General features: G+C 43.8%; 2 protein-coding genes across 3 annotated transcripts in view; both read right to left on the bottom strand.

Moving 5' to 3' along the window:
- LOC116452755 (peroxidasin homolog) overlaps positions 1–4932 on the bottom strand; it is a 45376-nt gene extending 40444 nt beyond the window's left edge. Inside the window, exon 1 of one of the 2 annotated variants that reach the window (XM_032127454.1) lies at positions 3673–4932. In XM_032127454.1, the coding sequence (XP_031983345.1) occupies positions 3673–3836 (164 nt within the window). In that variant the 5' untranslated portion in view covers positions 3837–4932. The remainder of the gene's footprint in view (positions 1–3672) is intronic. The other variant, XM_032127453.1, reaches the window with a different exon arrangement.
- Positions 4933–6463: 1531 nt separating this feature from the next.
- Positions 6464–19342, bottom strand: PCMTD2 (protein-L-isoaspartate (D-aspartate) O-methyltransferase domain containing 2). The gene is made up of 6 exons (XM_032127456.1): positions 19237–19342; positions 16540–16868; positions 15165–15267; positions 13213–13384; positions 12256–12379; positions 6464–10740 (listed from the first exon to the last, which is right to left on the bottom strand). Exons 2-6 carry the CDS (start codon positions 16844–16846, stop codon positions 10358–10360), a joined length of 1089 nt encoding a protein of 362 aa, XP_031983347.1. The 5' UTR covers positions 16847–16868; positions 19237–19342; the 3' UTR covers positions 6464–10357.
- Between the last annotated feature and the right edge of the window lie 232 nt (positions 19343–19574).

Below are 19574 nucleotides of genomic sequence, written 5' to 3'. Positions count from 1 at the left end.
GTGAAAGTAGGATTTTAAACACTTAAGGTAGCTACAATCACAAGACTTAGGATGCTGCCATGAAAAGAGGCTGGAATGCTTCTAGAAGGAAAGTATGTTTGAAATACCTTCCCTCCCTATTTTCCTTCCGATGAAGGGACTTCTAAAAATAGAACATAAAGTTCTTGGTCACCTCTAGAAGGTTTGATATGGATTAAATACTACACATTCTACCTGGCACATGCAGAATGTGTGGGTGTGCATTTAATGGCTGCATATAAGATTATCACACACGGAGGAAATGAGTAATCCCTTCTTCAACCCAAAACACACGACAGAGACCACAAACAGAGCAGCATTTCCAAGAACATATTTGCTCAGTAAACCTTTCCCCAACAAATGTATAAAATTCCTTCTCCAAACTGTGCTCATTAATAGACTAAGAGAGCTACACCCTGTCCTACTCCAGCCTTCCTCCTGCGGGAGGAACTGAGCAGGCACCAAAAGCAGCACAATGATGAAGGGAAACAAAACTTGTCAAGCTGGCCATGCTTACACTGCCCAATTAGCAACCAGGTCTGTGAACAACTGGGTCACCTTCAGTTCATGCCAGCGATGTGCTCAGATCCCAGATCCTGCCCTGTGCCCTCAGCTATGTTCCTCCAGCAGTACTCATTCATTATGTGTCCTGCATAATGCAGAAAGAAGAATAACCCATGGATAATTGGATTGCAATCCATTAGCTGCCAGCCAGAGGGGAACTTCTTTCCATGGATTTCTTCTACTCATGCCCACACGTTTCGAAGTTTATTGTTTAAATGTCACACTGCTGAACAAATGGCTGCGAAGGTTAAAGACCTATTGAAATTTTCGGAGTGTATGTTCCACAGCTGTTCCCTTCCTTGGGCTGCTGGCTGAAAGAACTGCCTGAATCCCAGCGGTAACCAGCAGATCACATCTGGATAATCGTGTTCCAATTGAACAGACAACAGCCAAAATACATCTGCGGTTCTACACAATGAGTTTTTATGGCTTATCTGTCCACGTGTAGTCGTTCCTGCCATCCTATTCTCTGCTTGGGATAAAGCGAGCACACTCCATTACCAAAGATAAATAGTCTATCGCTAAAACCAGACTTTGGGCCAGATCCTCAGCTGTACCCAGCTGGGACTGGGAAGGGAGGAGGGAAATGGCAACCCAAGAGGAGCCAGTAACAGCTCATCAATCCTGGAGCTGGTTCCATGCCAATCCCAGCATCGCTCGGAGAAGGCGATGGGCGGCTCCAAGTGCCGCCAGCTGGCTGCAGCCCCAGGGGCCATCTGCCAATGGTGAAGCACAGCCTGTGCCAGCCAGGAGACTTCCCCACTCTTCCAGGATTCTTAGAGAGGGTGGCATGGAGTCATGGAGGTCAGAAAGTCCCAAACTCCCAACTTAAAAGGAAACTCCATCTGGAAACTGCAGCTGTTCTTCAAGGGAACCGAGCTGGAGCCCGGGATCGGTGTTTGGAGCAGCAGTCACAGACTCAGTCCTGTTCACACCAAAGATTAACTGTGGAAAATATCCCAATCCCACATTTTCTGCTCAGAATAACTCCGTGATCAAGACTATTCTTGCTATAATTCCAAATGTTCAGTCTGACACAAGGGTTCTCCCAGGAGAAACACTAACATGCCAAAAAAGCTGGAGGAGTCAGGGCTTGGTTAAGAAGCATTCCTTGATCTTCCACAATTCAAAAAAAGTTTAATTATTCCAATGCTATTTATAACAGATACAATGAGATGCTGGCTGGGAAATGTATTTTCGTACATTAGATCTTCAAGATAGCCAGAAAGTCAGGATTTTTCCTTGCCACACAAAGGCCCATGATCTGCCAACAGAGAGCACTCACCAGGCTCACCCATCTTTATGCCTGTGAGGATCTCTGATCACCAACATATTATTTGCTTATAATTATGCAGACAGTAGTAAAAGAGAATAAAATGCATAAACCACCTTAAAAAATACTGGTCTATGAAAAGTGATCTTCCTTTGCAATACTGCAATTTTTATATCTCACACCTATACTATTCCTTTAATGTTTTAAAACCCAGTTTCCCATTCAAGGTGGTGCAGAGAATGACGTGTGCTGCTGCCAGAGGGAGCTCGGAACCACACCATTCCAGAACTGGGAAAGAGGTGGTGACACAGTAAACTTCCCTCCCTCTGCACTCAAAGGATCTCTAGCAGAAACACTCTCAGGCTCCACTGTGACAGCAAACGTTGCTTCATTTCAGAGAACAGGAATTAAGCTTCAATGATCTCAGAAATACCTCAGTTCAGCCAATGGAAAAAACCCTTCCCTCAAACAAATCTAGGTTTAAACAAAGAGGAACAAGTTACTTTGCTAAAATCAGTGTCAGGGTATTTTAAATATTTTAATATTTCAAGATGAAGGGGAATAAGGGGGAGAAAATGTTGGTAAGAGTGTGAAGAGTCAGATGCTGCAAGTTACTGTAAGAGCACATAACCACTGCCCAGTGAGCAAGTCCTGAGCAGGGTCCCGCTGAAAATAACCACGCCAGCACCAGCCCAGGGGGTGAGAAAGCTTTGGCAGCTGTAGCAAGCGTAGATCTTATCCTGTGGGCCACTAATGCAAAAACCTCTGTGGTCTGCACCCACCAAAGCAGACCTGGATGGCAGCAAACCCATGCCAGCATCCTGCCCACAGCATGTTCCACAGGCTGCCAGCAGAGAAAGTGCATTAGGAGTATTAGTGAGATGTTTATGGGAGAAAAGCCAGTATGGATGTGCTAGCTGAGATAAAACTGACTTTGTTACAAGCACAGGGGAAAGCTGCTCAAACTCGTGTTGGAAAAGTTTTGCAAAGTTTAAGGAGAATGAGAATGAAGATTCATTTTTGACAAGCCTTTCCAGCTACTTAAAAAAAAAAAGGTCTTCCAAGCCAAGGGATCAGATAAGAGCAGCACGAAGGGAAAGATTTTGTCATGTGCCATTGCATCGTAAAGCCACCTTTAAATTCAGGATTAGTTTAGAATCACAGGGAAGTGCTCTTCTGCACCTATCAGTAAGAGCTCTTTAGGAGTCTCCAAGCATCACACATCCTTTTCCTCCACCTTTCCTGTTTGAATGGACCCAGCCACCAGCTCCCTCACCTTCTTATTTCTCAAGGAATTGAGTTACCACAGTTGCTACTTTCCAAATAAGCCTTAACTTTGGTTTGAACAGTTCAAATAGAAAGCGGACAACCAGTACTTAAAAGTTCGGTACTGAAATGGTGTTGTATATACAAGGAAAGTGTTTGTGTCACTGGAGACAAAAGCCTGAGCTGCTCTTTTTCCCCTCTCCCCTACACCCATATACAAAGCATCCTAAAATGCAAACTGTGCTCCTTTCCATAAGCTCAGTTTAATATTTTTGACCTTTGATTCCCCAAAACGGTCTTCCAGTGCTTGCCCTGGAATTAGTCTCATTAAATTTTTCAATTCCCTTGATTGTCCTATTAGCAATGAACTGATGCCAAAAGAAGCAGTTTCTGTTTCATGTTTTAAAAGCACAAAACAGTTCTCGAGGCAGTTCTTGTGGCGAAAAAAGGAGGATAAAAGTATGCCTTTGGCCTTGGCTTTTTTTTTTTTCCTCCCTTCTTTCTACAGCCCAAGCAGGTAAGAAAGGCAGGAAAATGAAGTGGTTACTCACAGAATGTTTGTCTGGGGCGGGATCTCGGGGATGGTTTCCAACATCAGATGCATGCATCTCACTGTAGTCCTGAAGCACAGGCAGCGGCTGGGGCAGGAGCAGGAGAAACCAGGCAGGAGGAGAAAATACAAAAAGCCTCCAAGAGCTGAAGGTTTGATCAGCATGGTGTTTGCTGGAGCGTATTTGCCTCAATTCTGAGCTGCAGGGAGCTGACAAAAAAAGTTTCCCAGCCCTGAGGTCCAGGAGGAGGGGACTCATCAGCATGTGTTTGCAATTAAATTAAGGCAGTTTGACAGTCCAACCGCCCACCCTCTCTGCCATTCTGCACATCACTGGAGCTCACACTGCCCCCACCCCTCTCTAATTGTGGCGCTGAAATACAAACTCTTCATTTTGATCTATTTTCACCTTGTTGCTTCTTTTGAACAGCAAGTTAACTCCTCACCTTCTCCTCGGGCATCTGTCTGAAAGCACAATGCACCTCCATGGACAGCAACCAAAAAATGACCCCGTGCTTCCAGGGCTGAGCTGGGATGCAAAAGATGCAGGGCCAAGGTTTTTATGTCCATTTTTTTGCCCTAGCACTCTCTGCAGACTAAATAGGGAGTCTTATCTAGCAGCCTGTCAAATGTATTGTGCTGTAACACTTCCAGGATAAAGGCTGTCTCTTATCACATGTAATTACAACATCAAGCAAAAATATGCCTCCAACCATTGATGTGGGCATGGGATGTTACAGATAAGGGATTTTAAAAGGGAGATATCACTAACAGAGATAAAAAACCTGCAAATAAAGACAAAACCCCACCCTGGAATCTGTAAAGTTTCTTAGGCAGAGTGAAAGCTGATTCATTTCAAAGGCCTTTCTTTCTACAAGGATGTCATTTGGAAGAATGTCAGGATTTTTGAGAAGTTCAAGGCAACTAAGGGATGAAGAGGGAAACAAACAATAAAATCAACTGATTTTGAGCAGTAGAAAATGCAGTCCTCCACTTGTTTCTCCCCACTGGATGATAAAACTGAGATGCAAAAGGCAGGATTTGTTTCCAGTTGAATTAATCACCTTTATAGAGAAGCTACAGTGAAACCAGCCTATCTTTAGGTTTCAAGTTATTACAAGATCCTAAATGTGTGGATTGAGCAGGAGGGAGGTATTAAAACACATTAGGATATAAAGGTACTTGAAGAATTTCAAACACGGCACCATCTCACAGAGCCTGGAAGATCAAATTATGGTTTCCCATCAAACTGCACATGCTTTGTACTGTACACTAAAAAATAATCGATGTGACAAAGCAGTACTTCACGAGAGTGACATTTAAACCTTCCCAGTTCAGATTCTCTGTCACTTGAGCATTTGGGGAGAGCATTGGGTTTGGGGTTTCACCTAAAATTTTATGCCATAGAAGATAAAAGATGTTTTTTCCAGCTATAAAAGAGAATTATACTGCAGGCTTTCTGCACTTAGTCCTCAGGCAATCTGCTGTTTGTTTGCCCTGCCATTGCTTGGAAATCCAACCAAGTTCACTGAACTCATGGTTTTGGGCAGAGTGTCCTCTAGCGGCCACCCAACCCAACCCAGGCCAACCCTGCTTACAAAAACGGGTTGTAAAAGGCCAAATTATCATCTTCAGCCTTTATACAACAACTGGCAGCTGAGATCAGACTGCTCTGGGTTAAACACGACCGTTTTTAATTCCCCTTTAAGGCTTTAAGTGCATTAGAAGCACATCCTCCATGTGCACCAGGATACGCGCGTTACGTGAAAATCTTCCTGACTCAAGTTCTCTGTTCTTCCAGCCTGATTGCTCCCCACATCATCTCCTTCCCAAGCACACTGGACTCTGCTAGGACAGGGTAGCACAGCTGGTAGGAGCTGTTCTTCAAAGCTGGGAAAAGAAACAAAAACGCTCTCTCCAAACAATGCGTCAATATTTTGGAGCCATCATTTCCCCTGGCACATCTGGCCGCTCTGCAAATAGGAAGCTTTTGTTTTCTGCCTCTGTGGTGCACAAACCTTGAGCTCTAAACCAACCCTCTGCAACAACAACAAAAAAATCCTTTCCAGGTTTATTTGTATTGCAAAGAGGAGAGCTGGGCCAGGGCTCAGTCCCATTTCTGTGGAACGAGTCCGGTCTGTGGAATCGCATTTCCGAGCCCGGCTGCGCTGTGGGGGAGCAGCCTTGGGAAGGATTGAGGGGTATTTGCCCACTACTTTGTAAGGATGGCATCTTGAGCCAAGTCAGCAGATTTAACAGAGCACAGGGAGTCATTTCAGTGCAAGAAGGGAAGTTCTACAACCCACACCTTTACTGAGAGGCAGATCTTCACCTGACCTTCACCACACCTCTCCTGCCTTGCCTATCTCCCCTCATGACAAACGGGATGTTGGTGGGAGTTCTGGAACACCAGCAATCCCAGGCCCCTTACTCTCACATTAATTTCTCTTATTTTCCAGCACTGTGACAAAGTCTTTAAAAAGGAGCGTGCAACCCTGAGCAACAACCAAAACTTCTCTCCTGAACACCAGGAATGAAGTGAACACTTGTGTCCCATGCTCCAGCATTTCCAGCCTCTGCTACACAGGCTTTTCACACCTGTAGAAAGCAAGAAAGTTGGGGGGGTTCCCTCAGGTGGGGTTTTTCTCCCCTTCACCCTTTGTTTTATTTTTTAACTCTCCCTTCTGTCCCTTTTTCTGCAGTAAAATGATTTCCCTCAGGGGACCTGCCCCCTCTCTATACCCCAGGGAACTGTGATGTTGTTACGTTTTACAATGAAGTGAACATAAACATCATCTGACAAATTTAATTTCCAATACCATTGGTATGACACATCCGTGGCTTTCCAAAGCAGAAACGGATTTTCTTTCAGCACGCATCACGTGAAGGAAAACATTAACGTTGGACTAATCTCCTGTTATAGCTGGGTAAAGGACATTTATGATACACACAGATGACAGGAAGAAACATACAGACAGGCAATTATGCTATGGAATAAAGGTTAACAGATTCACTTAATTAGCAGCAGCTGTATTTGCTATTATGATCAGATTCCTACCACAGCTGAAACCAAAATATTGTTCTCAGTGCTGGAGAAATGAAAGCCTTGAACACCAGCTCTTAAAAATCCACGTTAATTAAACACCCAGACAGAGCCCAGGGACAAGAGGGGAGCTGCAGTTCACAATGCACAGAACAAACTCCTGACATGGTTGGCTTAGGCACCTCCTTGAAGTACAGAAATGGACTAAATCACCTTTTGACATGTGTTGTTTATACTCAAACAGCCAGGGAAGTGAGTTCACTCTTTAACCACTCTGATACATTAAATCTAGATCGGTTCTCTGTGTGCTGATCCCAAAAATCATCCTGCACAACTGCATGACGTCAAGGTTTGGAACTCATCAGGTTTGAGAGATCACATTCTGCAGAGTTCATCTAAAACTATGCACCTGCACCACATGATTAAGCAATTTTTCTCATGGTTTTGTGTCTTGACCTCCAATCATGGAAATAAGCACTCACCTACAAAGTATTCTAATCACAACATGATGCAAAGCCATGGTAAGAAGGCTAGAAAGTCTTTACTGAATTTATTGATACAGAAACACTTATTAATAAAGTTTAAGATGCATAACACTTCTGCATGCCTCAGGCCAAATTAACTCTCGTTTCTATACAGAGATTTTTCAGCTTACACACTCATGACTAAAGCAGCTCGAAGTTCAGTTCTTTTTGCAAATTTACTGCAGGATCAAAACGTAAAAGGAGTCACACACAAAAAAAAAGTGACAACTACTTAGAACACAAAAGGAAACAAAGCAGGTACAATTCCTGGACAGCTCACAGATCCATACAAACCCAGCTCTGCCTCAACCCCTCTGTTAGAAATGCCTACAAAACCACAGTGCAAGTGCTTGTGCACAGGGAAAATGTATTTACAACTGCCCTTTATTTACAGGCTATAAGCAATACTATTTCACAGTTATATTATACATAAAATTTCTACTATCTGCTTAGATCTGTGGTTTTTTTGGACAAGGGGACAATTTGACAACCTAGAACATAAATTTCCTGTATATATATATTTATTTATTCAACCTTATCCAGGAAAAAATAGCAGTATTTATGCATCTTATAGAAAGCTACAAAAATCTAGCAAATGCAATAAAAAAGGCAAATCTGGTGAAAAATCTGATAAAATACCTTTTGCAACTGGGGCTGGGATGGGGATAAAAATGAAACAAGGGATAAATGAAAGATAATCCTCTCTCAACCAGTCAGCTTTAACAGAATCTCTGCAAGGCTTACTAACAGGAACCTGAAGTTTAATGTCATTTTTAAGGGAACTTCTTTAAAAGTGTTGTGACTAAACTGAAGGATGACCTGGCAGCCAAAAGCAGGAGGCACCCTGTACTATGGAGGGGTGTGGAAATTGTGCCACAATCCAGAAAGGCACATACCTGGCACGACACCTATTAAGCAGAATTTTCCAACCAATAAGAGGGCACAGCCTGTAGGGAAGCACTGAGAATAATTACACACTTCTATTAAGCCTCTATTTACCACCACATTCAGGACTTGCATTTGTAGAAAGAAATTCATGGGAGTTGCCAAAATCACAGGACGGGGACGTGCACCTTTACAGGAAACCATCAGCTCAGTGGCCACAGAACGGCCCCACTGCAAATAAGGAAATCAAAATCCAAGGGAGAAAGACAGCTTGGGGGTACCACTGAGACCAGAAGTGGAGACAGGAAACCAGAGGCAAAACCCAGCCTATGACTGTGTTATGTGCCAGCAGCCACATGATACAGGATTATCAGATAATATTCCCAAAGAAACACAAAAATCCTGTTAAGCAAGGAAAAGTTCTCCACTTCAGGCTTAGACATACAAGCAACTCATTTATTTTCAAAGCCACACAGAACTTGGAAACTATTTTTCATGAAGCAAGTTGTGCAACTCAGGACCATTTGGCAATACAGTCTTCACTCATTCCTCCTCAGAAAATGAGGAGACAGCACACATGAAAAAAACCAAAAGATATCAAAGTGATACCAACTTAAGTGCTTCTCATGGGGCAATGCCTTAACACAGCTTCATTGCCTACTGGGAGAGCCTTCCAGCCCCCCAGCTTTAGGACCATTTCACATCAACACAAACTCCAGGGTTTCTTTCCAGCCTTTACCAGTTTAGGTAGATTTTTCAAACAGGCTGAACCAAGTAAACCTCTTCTAAAGACAGTATTTTATTGTCCACAGACACCGTGGCCTCCCCATTCCTGGAACTGCTCAAGGCCAGGCTGGATAGCATTGGGAGCAACCTGGCCTAATGGAAGGTGCCCCTGTCCATGGCAGGGAGTTGGAACGAGATGAGGTCCCGTTAAGGTCCCTTCCAACCCAAACCATCTTGTGATCCTATGATTCCATAGCATCTCCTTCCATCACCATGACAGAAAGACTTGGGAATAAAAATTACAGCTCACATCCACAGAACTGCAGAGTGACAAGTCCTTCCACGTGAGCCTGTTAAAATTTCTGCTTCATTGTTGCAGGAATAAAATTACCTGCCAAGCTGAGCAATTTCATTCCACTCTCGTGCACGAGCTGCATTCCAGCCACCCTGCCACAGCAGGGGCACACACAGAGGAACACACCTAAGAACTGCACCAATGTGGCTCTCTATGCTGCTTTCACATTCTGCAGACTCCACAAAACTCCGTTTGGCTGATTTACTGCTCAGGCTGGTGCTCCGCACCACACTCTGTACAGCCCAGACGATCTAAGTTATCTCACACAACAGCAAAACCCAGATTCTGCTTTCAGCTTTCACAAACTCACTGCTCTGCAGCTCGTCTCTACCCCTTTCCCCATTCAGAATTACTCTGTAAACATTTCCAGAGACAACAGTCCCAACCCTAACTACCCCTGCATCCTGTCAAAGCTAAACAGCTTTGCAATTCCTCACTTGCCTCCTGTGCTTTAAAAAAAAAAAAAAAAACACCAACTCATTCACCAGAACAGGTGTTCTCCATTAAAAACCAGCATTTTGTAAAACACTTTTCACTGAAAAATTATACATAATTTATAGGCAAAACAGACCAACCAAAGGGGAGCTGATGCTTTCCTTCTCATTCAAAATCTGGATGCCACAAGGGTAATGCCAAAAATTCTTTCCTTTCTGTAAAAGTTGTGCTTTTTCAGATTACTGGAAGAAACAAGATTTGCCAGGTCAGGTTTTAACTAATAATCTTCATCCTCCATTAAACACACACCATGGCAAACACATGGCAGGTTTAGTGGGAGAGAGCACAGACAGGAAAGGTCTTTGGGGAACTGCTTAGGAGTTTTTCCAAACTCATATTCAGTGGAGCAGCCATGAGATTTTTAGGAATATCTCCTGCAGTTAGTTTTAAGGGAATTAAATCCTCCTTTCCATAAGCTGAGCACTTCACCAACTTGCTTCCTAAGGAATCCCTGCTGTAGGATAAAACTATAGCACACAACTGAGAAGAAAGAAGGAACTCAAAAAAGCTATAATGTCGAAGTTTACAGCAGCCACATTCCCCAGCCAGCCTACTGCCTCAGGTGTCACATTCGCAGGCAAGCAAGTGGGACACGTTTGTCAAGCCCTAAGGAATACTTTATTCTCTGCCTACTTCCCGCTTTCTAGAAGAAGAAAAACTACTTTTCCCTGTAATAAAGCAAGTAATACTTCAAGGGATCGGGCAAAGGCAGGCTCAAGACCTTTTCTCTCAAAAAGTTTACAGGAGGGTCTGGCTTCAGTTCAGAGGGTTTGGTTTCCTCCTCCTCTGGCCTCTCCTCCTCGATGTCCTCGCTGTTGTTGTTGTCGTCCGAGGGGTTGGAGATGTGGCTGGCGAACACCTCCTTGTCCAGGAACACGATGGTTTCCATGCGCCGGCGCCGGACCCGCCTCCGTTTGAACCGGGGGGGGTTCTTCAGCCCGTTCCCAGCCTTGCTCATCGCCTCCTGATGGATGATTTTCTTGATGGTGCCTCGGATGGCGATGCGAGCCAGGTCCTGCAGGCTGCGAACGGCCACGGGGGCTGCAACCAAACGAAACCCGTGAGCAGAGACAGAGAAACTCCCCCAAAAGTACTCCCAGGAAAAGTTCTGTTTGCTCAGATTAAATTAGGCCATTTGAATTCCCTGCTGGGATTACACAAACAGCTCTATTCAGCTCCTGTCAACTCGGATAAACTGTGTTGCAACTTTCCAAACAAAATTTAATTGTGCATTTCTCTCATTAAAAAACTTCCTACTTTGATTTCAAGTTCTCAATTATTGTAATCTTAAAGATTGTATGAATGCAGACTTAGTGCTGGGAGCTGTGACTGTTTAATGACACAGAATAAGGTATTTTCCTGTGGTAGATAACTAGACCTGAAGTCTGTTTAACTCTTCCATAAAATGATTTTTCTATTGTACAGTTCCTTCAGCTTTGCCAAGCTCTGCACTTATAAAACACAAGTACTATTTATGCTGTTCAAAAACTGCTTCAGACTTAGTGGGTGAAGACAGGCTGGAAACCACTTTGTAAAAGTAATTATAGAAACATTACAGTAAGTTCCTGTATTAAAATGCCTCCCACATTAATGGTTTGGAAGACTATTCTGTCTTCTGCACTTATTTGCTGCCAGCTCAGAAATGCAGCAAAAATGTTTAAAAAATGTATTGATGCACACAGATCCATGAACTAAAATGAATTAAAACTGATACAAAAAGTCCCTGTCCTCTGCCAACAAGTGAGCTTTCCGGGGACCTGAGTGAAGGAAGCAGGAAATAATTACATGTAATTTACATGCAGGTCTCACTACAAAGTGAGATCATGCTGAAACATGCACTTACTGGACTTTCTAGCATGCTGTACACTGTTTCCTGAGCTCCTCTGTGTCCTGCAGACACCTTTCCAGGTTAAGGCCAAAGCCTGACTAATCTCTTTATGAAAGTACCTCTGTCTTCATGTGTTCTTAAGAGGCCTCTTGACACTGAAGTCTTAATCTAAAGATTGGGGCCACTGATAGCATTTCAAACAGCTAACCAAGAACTGCACAACTTGTATCCCTCAAGCATTCCAGGTTCAGGATAATTCTGGATTGCTGAGGGTGAGAATCTTTGAGCAGATAGAACATTTGTTCACAGGTACTGCTTGTGTATTTCCCCTCCTTGTGGCACAGTGCCCGAGAACCACGACAGGATTCAATCATTCAGGACTGGAACAGAATGTGCAAAAACAAGGATAAAACACCCTGCAAAGTCCAGGTACAACTTCACAAGAAATCATTTGTGTTTAGAATGATGGCCCAGCGGAAGGTGTTCCTGTCCACAGCAGGGATATTGGAATTGGATGATCTTTAAGGTCCCTTCCAACCCAGACCATTCTGTGAGTCTGTGATTTAGAATCTAGATCATACAACTCCAATTCTTGCACAAGACAGACAACTGTTCAAAAAAAGGAAGGGCTTGGAGTAATTTTCCTTGAAAGGATTCCCAAGGATGTTACAGCTCACAGCCAAGCAGCAGAAGGAACCTCCCTCATGCTCACAAATGTCTGTACTCACGCAAGTGAACGAGCTTTGATTTTCCTGAATCTGCATGGTTTGGCTGAATCAAAGGAGCAAAAGAAACAGCAAGAATCTTCTTTGTCTCCCAGGCAGAAGGACCAGTCCGAGTTATCTTAGTCAACTGAAGCAAAACAGGTAGATTATTGTCCATTGTGGGAACTACAGTGAGATTTTTGAACAAAAAAAAATGAACAAATGACTTTTCTGCCTGGACAAGTTGAAGTACTGGAAGCTGCAATAGTAAAAGGTGATAAGGAGAAACAATGGTGGTTTTTTGAAAAAAAACTGAGAACTCCTTGCAGGATTAGCCCCAAGTAACTTCATCTATTGTAACAGAGCATGGGCACTGGTAATTTGGGTCACTCTGCTTGCCCGGATCTTCCTCCAGGCTGGACCAGAGCAGCTGTGTCTGACCTCTGAGAAAACTCCTGAGTCACCACGAGCACTCACTCCTGAAAAGGTCATCGGATCAAATCTCCTACACTGACCCACTGCACAGCCTCGCACTGGGAAAAAACCCTGCACCCTGCTCCTCTCAAGTTCCCCAACAGAGGTAAAAGGTCAGGCACTTAACCCACTTTTTACTAAAAAGAACCCACTGACACTTGTAAAGAGAGACATCCTGCATGCTCTTTCACAAGCCAGTCAGGGTGCAAAATGTTTTGTTTTGCCATAAAGAACACTAAATTATAGAACTGAACAAAACCTAGCTCATATTTTTGCAGTGTCAAAGTAAAACTGTAATTAACAACAGATTGCAATATATGAAAGACTGCAGAACTACCAATTTCTTAAATATTAGGAATGTGCAGAGTTCAGTTTTCAGTCCTAGTGAAAACTGGTGCACTTAATTCTTTCTTCAGCCTGCTACAAGGGCAAGCTAAAGGAGCAGCTACTGACTAAACCAAGATCAAAATTAAGAATAACTGAAATATGAGTAAAAAGGCACTCAACCTTCTCTTCTAGAGGCATGACAAGAATTCCCCCAACTTTCAACAGGTTCTTCATGTAGTCCTCGTGCTCCTTCTGGACTCCAGCACCACAGTAAACACGGTCATACTGAGTGCAGTCTGGAGAAATCTCTAAACAATTGCCAGTGACAAAGGATGGCTCACAAAATTCAAACCTGAAAGTGAAGAAGACTTGTATTAGACAAGAATATGACAATTTATCACATAGATTATTTTCACAATTCTGGAAAAATTGAACTATTAAAAACTTGAAAAAAAAAACCAAAACAGTTTTACAGTATTTCTCCTCCAAAGCCCATCTATTCTAGACATTATTGTAACAGACCTCAGCTAGAAGTCTCAAAACCACAGAACAGTGAGGTCAGAATTCATGGATTAAAATCTCCAAAGGGTAAGGCCGCATAATTTCATACTTGAGCTGCAGGTAACTCTTCAGAATGAGCTACTTTTAGTCACCTGATGCTGACTCAGTTATAAAATGCAAGTACAAATATTAGACCTGTGCTTCCAAATGTCAAAGTCTTTTTAGGACTGCACCTGGGTTTATTTTTATTTTATTTTCAAAAGCTTTTAACTGGTTTTTAGATCTGGGAATTACCACCTGATGCTACAGAAGTAAGCTGTGCTGAAGCCAATGGAAGTTTTGCCATCAGCTTCAAAAGAACTGTGATTTCACCCTTCATAAAAAAAGACCTTTTGCCTACAGCATTTCTGACTCGGTTTAAGAGAAAAATGAGTGATTCTGTGATGCCTCTGGTTTTCTTACAAGCTCCAAAACTCCCTAAGTTTTAAGCCCTACATTTAAAGGCTGATTTTGATAGAAGGTGTTCAACACATCCATTCTTTTACTGGTATCTTGAGCGGCAGCTCAACATAGCACCTATTTATTCCTAAACACTTCCTGGAGCTTTCTGGGTTTGCAAAGAGTGCTGGACATTCAGAGCAGCCAGAGAACAGTTCCTGCACACGCTGTTCCAGGAGCACAACCCAGCAGACATCACTCAGCAATGCCAATTTTCCAGGCATGTTGATTTCTGAATTCAGCTCGCTTTTGCTCCATAGCTATATTTGTCTGGAGAGAGAAGAAAGTCTTCCTTAAAACATCTACTCAAACAATAACAACATGACTGAAAAAAACCCTGTTGAGCACCATCCATGCCAGAAACCTTCAGTCTGCTGCCAACATGCAGAAAATACAACCCCCTCCTCAGCAGCTTCCCAAGGCAGCAGGAACAGCAAAAGGCTCAATAGCCTAAAATCCTGCATGTCATGATTTTAATTTTCTTCCTCCCAGGACAGGAGGATATCAGGTATTCACAGATGCTTTGCTTCCCCATTTGAACAAACTGTGAAACTGATCCAAAAATATGACAGCCACAACTTTTACTGCTGAGGTTACTATTAGCAATGGTTATCTGGCTGGGAAGTTATTACTTGTGACAGCAGCAGAATGGAGGGTCTAAGGAAGAACATAAATCAAACCCCAGGCAGTTTTAGTACCAACTTAATCATCATAAAACTACCTTCATATTTTAAAATGCCATTTTTCCTTCTTCTCAGATATAACATATTAGGCCAGCACAGAAACCACTTCATAATCTCATCACCATCAGGCTCTCAGATCACAAGCACTACCAAGTATTGTTATTTGCAAGTTTTAAGCCGTTACTGCAAGTGCATTTAAAAATAAACAAACTTCTTCAGCTCCCTCTAAGCCCTGCAACATCAGCAGTGCTATTAAAAACACAGCAAACATTTCCGAAACTCCCCCACGACACACACCAGCTTCAAAGGTCACACACTGCAGCTCAGCAAGCCTAAGGAGCCTGAATCCTCAGATTACCCTGAATCCAGAGGGGCCACATGGGAGCAAGAACTGCCCTGAGCAAAGCCAAAAGCACAAAATTAATCCCAACAGGCATTTTGCATTCTTACTTGTCAAAGCTGTCACTTGTTTTAATGAAAAAATCCAATTTCTGCTTCGCGTACTCGATCACATCAGAGTGAAGCTCCACACCGTGGTTAACACCAAAAGGACCTGCAAGTGCAGAACACCAGGGAATGGCAACAGCAACAACACAAAATCCAGCAGGATCGATACACTTTGGGTTCCTTCCTCCAGCAGATTGTTCCATGAGTGTCAGAGTCAGTGTTTGTGTAGGGTCAGCTCTCTCACTGCTACAATGGGAATTGCAATCCTATACCTGCAATTTCTGGCAGCCAATGAGCCTCTTCTGCACAATTGATTCTGACTCATTTGCTCTTAACTATGCAGGAAACTTCTCTATAGGAGGGAAACACTGATGCCATTGCTGTGAAAGTGACCACCTGGAAAAAAATTCCAATGGCCTGCATGTTTTAGCACATCCATGTTATTTTTATACCCCCTTGCTGATATGCTAAAAATCTCTGCAATAAATCAGGAACAGTCATCATACATTGTACCTCAACTAACAGCAAAAACAAATTGGAAAATATAGAAGTTGTTCAACACTCATGCTTTTTATTCAGAACTGACAGGGTAACTTTTGCAAAACAGAATTTAAAAGCCCTAGAGCTACATATTGGTATCCTAAGTAATGCCAACAAACCTAGAAGAAAATCACAAATGGGAAATGAGAGTGAGACTTCACCCTGAGAATAAACATCCCAGCACTTAAAATTCCGGACACTCCCACAAAATTGAAGAAAGGACCCTACAGCCATTTGCTGTATCTATCCTGGCAGCACAACTCTGACTGAAACACTGCAGGGGGAATTTAAATTGTCCAATTACACTTTGATGATTTGCTTTGTGCCACTGTAGATGTGGTCACAAAATCAGTTCTGCTGCACTACAGTGCTTCCCAGACAATATTCCCATCAGTGTGCTGGGCAGTTAGGAGTCAAAAGTGGATTTCAAACATGTCTCAGTCTAGACAGAAATGAACAAAAACCAGGCACAGAGCAGGTGCAGTCACAGCTTTTTGTGGACTTGCTCAGTCCCAGTTTCAACACTGTACTCCTGATCCTGACCTGGGGTCGTGCTTAAGTGGAAACAAACCCAGCTTTGTGTCCCCACCTGCAGGAATCCCCTACAGCCACCACGACATCGGTGCCTGTTCTGATCTGCCACAGAAATCTGGGTCCCATCCATTTCCCAAGAGAAGGCTGTGAGAATCCTGATAAATTGCCGAGCTGGATTAATACATTCTTTACTTTCCCAGCTATCTTTTTAGCTCCATTAGTGGAGGAATGCCTCATCCCTGATTTCAAAATCTCTTTTTAAAGCTCTAACACAAACAGTTAATGTGACTGAAAAGGTATTTACCCAGGATGAGTCCAACCATAGAACTCAGATAACCAGTGCCACTGCCAAGGTTCAGAAACGACAGCCCTGGTTGCAGGTCCAAAGCTTCCATCACCTCTGAGTAAATGCACGGTGCTGAGAGATGAATATTTCCGTGCTTCCATGCCAAGTCCTTGTAAGCATTGTCTTTGAACTCTTCCAGGTAGTAATCTGCCCGATCAATGGCTCGGAATGCCTGTTCCACCAGCTCTGTCCTGATGTACTGGGCCTCCTTCAGGTTATCAATTAATTCATCGTTATCCTCTCCCGCACTCACTGCGCCTCCCATCTTCAGCAGCCTCCTATAAACACTGAAAGTGAAATAACAACAAAGCAAGGTGAGGTACAGAACATGCACTCCAACACTAGATTACGCTGCTGTACATGGAGTATTTTGAGAGAGGTCTTTACATACTCCAAGGGCCACAAGCTCCAGAAAAACCTCACCCCAGCACTCCTGTCCCCCATCCCAACAATGGAAAACAAAAGGCAGCAGAGCTGGCATCCAGTACCTGACACCAGTGGGGGAAAAAAATCACAATAAGCAATTTCAATGTGCAAGGCCTGTCTTCAAACCCTCCCACCGTTTTACCAGCACATCAGCTTTTCCACTGAACCCTTTTATATAAAGGATTATTCCAGCTCCTGTGCTTATGGGTCATTTTTCACTGCAGGCCCAAACAACAGTGCAAGTTTGGGCTGTCTGTCAGAATTCTTGTCACACACAGACTTTCTACCTCTAACAGCATCAATGGCAACTGAAAAGATTAAGACACAGGCAGGAAATCCAGAAAAATCTCAAATTACATTTCCTTTGAACATGCATCAGGATGTTGATTGCACAGAGGTTCAAAAAACCCAACAAAATTCTGACCTGTCAACCTTGCTTACTTTAGCCAATGCACTTTAGCAAATGCAATTTCACACAGCTCATCTCCAGAGCCTGAGCCACCACCATTAGTAAAGCACTTAATGACACAGACGGCAGCTCCAGAGAGAATTCCCACTGCAGCCCACAGGTTTTAAAGGAAAATGTATAGGGGGAGAAAACCACTCAAAATTAACCTGGCTTTTTCTCCCCTTCTCGTATGTTAAGAACAAAATCCCTTCCAGAAAGCACACCATGATTTTTCAAACGTGTTTATTTACAATGCCTTTCCCTGCTCACAGCAATAACCACAAAGCAGAAGCTTTGGAGTTCATTCTTGGGATCAGAAGATCTGCCTACAGCGAAATTGTTGGGGTTTATTTGTTACATTCAGCCAGAGCAAATTATACACTTTCATTTTCTGAGGAAACAAAGCAAAGCTACCTGACCGCAAGGAAATTTCACAGTTGTTCAAATAACACAGCATTCTGATTACCCGTAGAGGCACACAAAACAGGATATACTTAGGCAGAGAACTCGAGCCAGTTTTTAATCCATTCATGTCTCAAACACATCAATCCAGTTCAAGACCATTAAAAAACTTGAAATAAAATGCCACCCCTCCCCTTTCTACAGTTACTCCATCATTTTATCTACAAAAAATGATTGTGTTTTATTACTTCACAGTGGGAACACATCAGGTTGAAGGCTCAGGTGGGTTAATCTACCAATTATTTTTTTCCCCTTCCTCTTACATACACAAAACCTCATTGCATTTGCAACACAGGGTTGCCTGTATCTTTGGTCTTTATTTAACATTCCACATTAAAATACTCTCTTCACCGAGGGCCTTGATTCCCTTGACTTTCTTTTATATATTTTTGTTCTTAGGCCTCCTTCATTCTTCCACTCTTTTTGCTATTAAAAAAAAAAAGTATAAAAATCTACATTGTTAGATTTAAGGCAAGAACAAGAAGTTGTGCCTTTAACAGTGCTCCACTTTGGATCCCCAACAAATTCCTGCTGATGTATGCAAGCCCCACTGGGACAACTGGTCTGACCTGGTTTTAGCTCAGCTCCATGGACAACAAGTGCTCTTCCATGCTCTACACCATGGAAAACAACAACAAAAACTGCTGGCTGAGACATTCTGACAATGGGACCAAGGAATATCCACAGTGTAACAGGTGTCAGTCCCTTCTGAAATCATCACTTTTACTGCACGTTAACTTATTTCCAGTAAAATGCAGGCTTTATAGGCAGAACTGACATTCAAACTCCTCTCTTTATGTGATTGCACATCTGTGCTTCACTTGGTGGGAAATGGGAACCAAGTAGAGCTTATTTTTATTAAACTTTTCAAAACAAAACCCTCTCCCTCCGCAGCAAACCCAGGTGCATTTTCCTCACTTCCAAGGCAAAACAGCGATTTCCCTAAATGTGAGCACGGACCAAGTCCACACGCAGAAATTCGGGTCGCTGCCCACAACAGAGACATCAGAGGCGCCTTTGAGTGTTCAAACATCCCCTCGTTGCCACCTTCCCCTTCGAGAAAAACAAACCAGAACACGAACCGGCCCAGCGCGACGGCAGGAGCTGCGCTCAGACGCCTGCAAGAACACCTGGACCCGGAGCGGTTCCTGCCCAGGCACACCAACGCCGCCCGACGCTCAGGATAGGGCTCAAAACAATACACAAGGCACAAAACTGCAGCTGCTCACGGCCAGCAGACCTGCGGGGAACCCCTGCCCCGACACGGCACGGGGAGCAGCCAAGGGGAGCTCGCTCAGTGATTCAGGCAACAGCGGTACCTCAGCGGATGGCTCGGCTCCGTTCGGCTCGGCGCCGTTCGGCACGGTTCGGCTCCGTTCGGCTCGCTTCGGTTCGGTTCGGCTCGGCTCGGCTCCGTTAGGTTCGGCCCGTTTCGGTTCGCCTCGGCTCCGTTCGGTTCGGTTCGGTTCGGTTCGGTTCGGTTCGGTTCGGTTCGGTTCGGTTCGGTTCGGTTCGGCTCGGCTCGGCTCCGCTCGGCTCCGCTCGGCTCCGCTCGGCTCCGCTCGGCGCAGCCCAGGCCGGCGCGCTCGGGCTGTAAACACTGCCCAGCTGAGCGCCGGCCGCGGCACTGCGCACGCGCGGAGCGCACCACCGCCGC

This window comes from Corvus moneduloides, chromosome 17 (assembly GCF_009650955.1).
Source record: "Corvus moneduloides isolate bCorMon1 chromosome 17, bCorMon1.pri, whole genome shotgun sequence".
NCBI classification, from domain to species: Eukaryota; Metazoa; Chordata; class Aves; order Passeriformes; family Corvidae; genus Corvus; species Corvus moneduloides.
Note: the sequence above shows the minus strand (reverse complement) of the source record. Positions and strands in the feature narration are given on the sequence as shown.

What these genes read in the sequence shown, in the direction of transcription:
- PCMTD2 (XM_032127456.1), bottom strand. Translation starts at nt 16,846, where the DNA reads ATGGGAGGCGCAGTGAGTGCGGGAGAGGATAACGATGAATTAATTGAT. An exon ending in ACAAGTGACAGCTTTGACAA is followed by an intron (nt 13,385 to 15,164) that starts GTAAGAATGCAA and finishes CTTCACTTTCAG; the next exon opens with GTTTGAATTTTGTGAGCCAT. An exon ending in TCATGCCTCTAGAAGAGAAG is followed by an intron (nt 12,380 to 13,212) that starts GTTGAGTGCCTT and finishes GTTTTGCTTCAG; the next exon opens with TTGACTAAGATAACTCGGAC.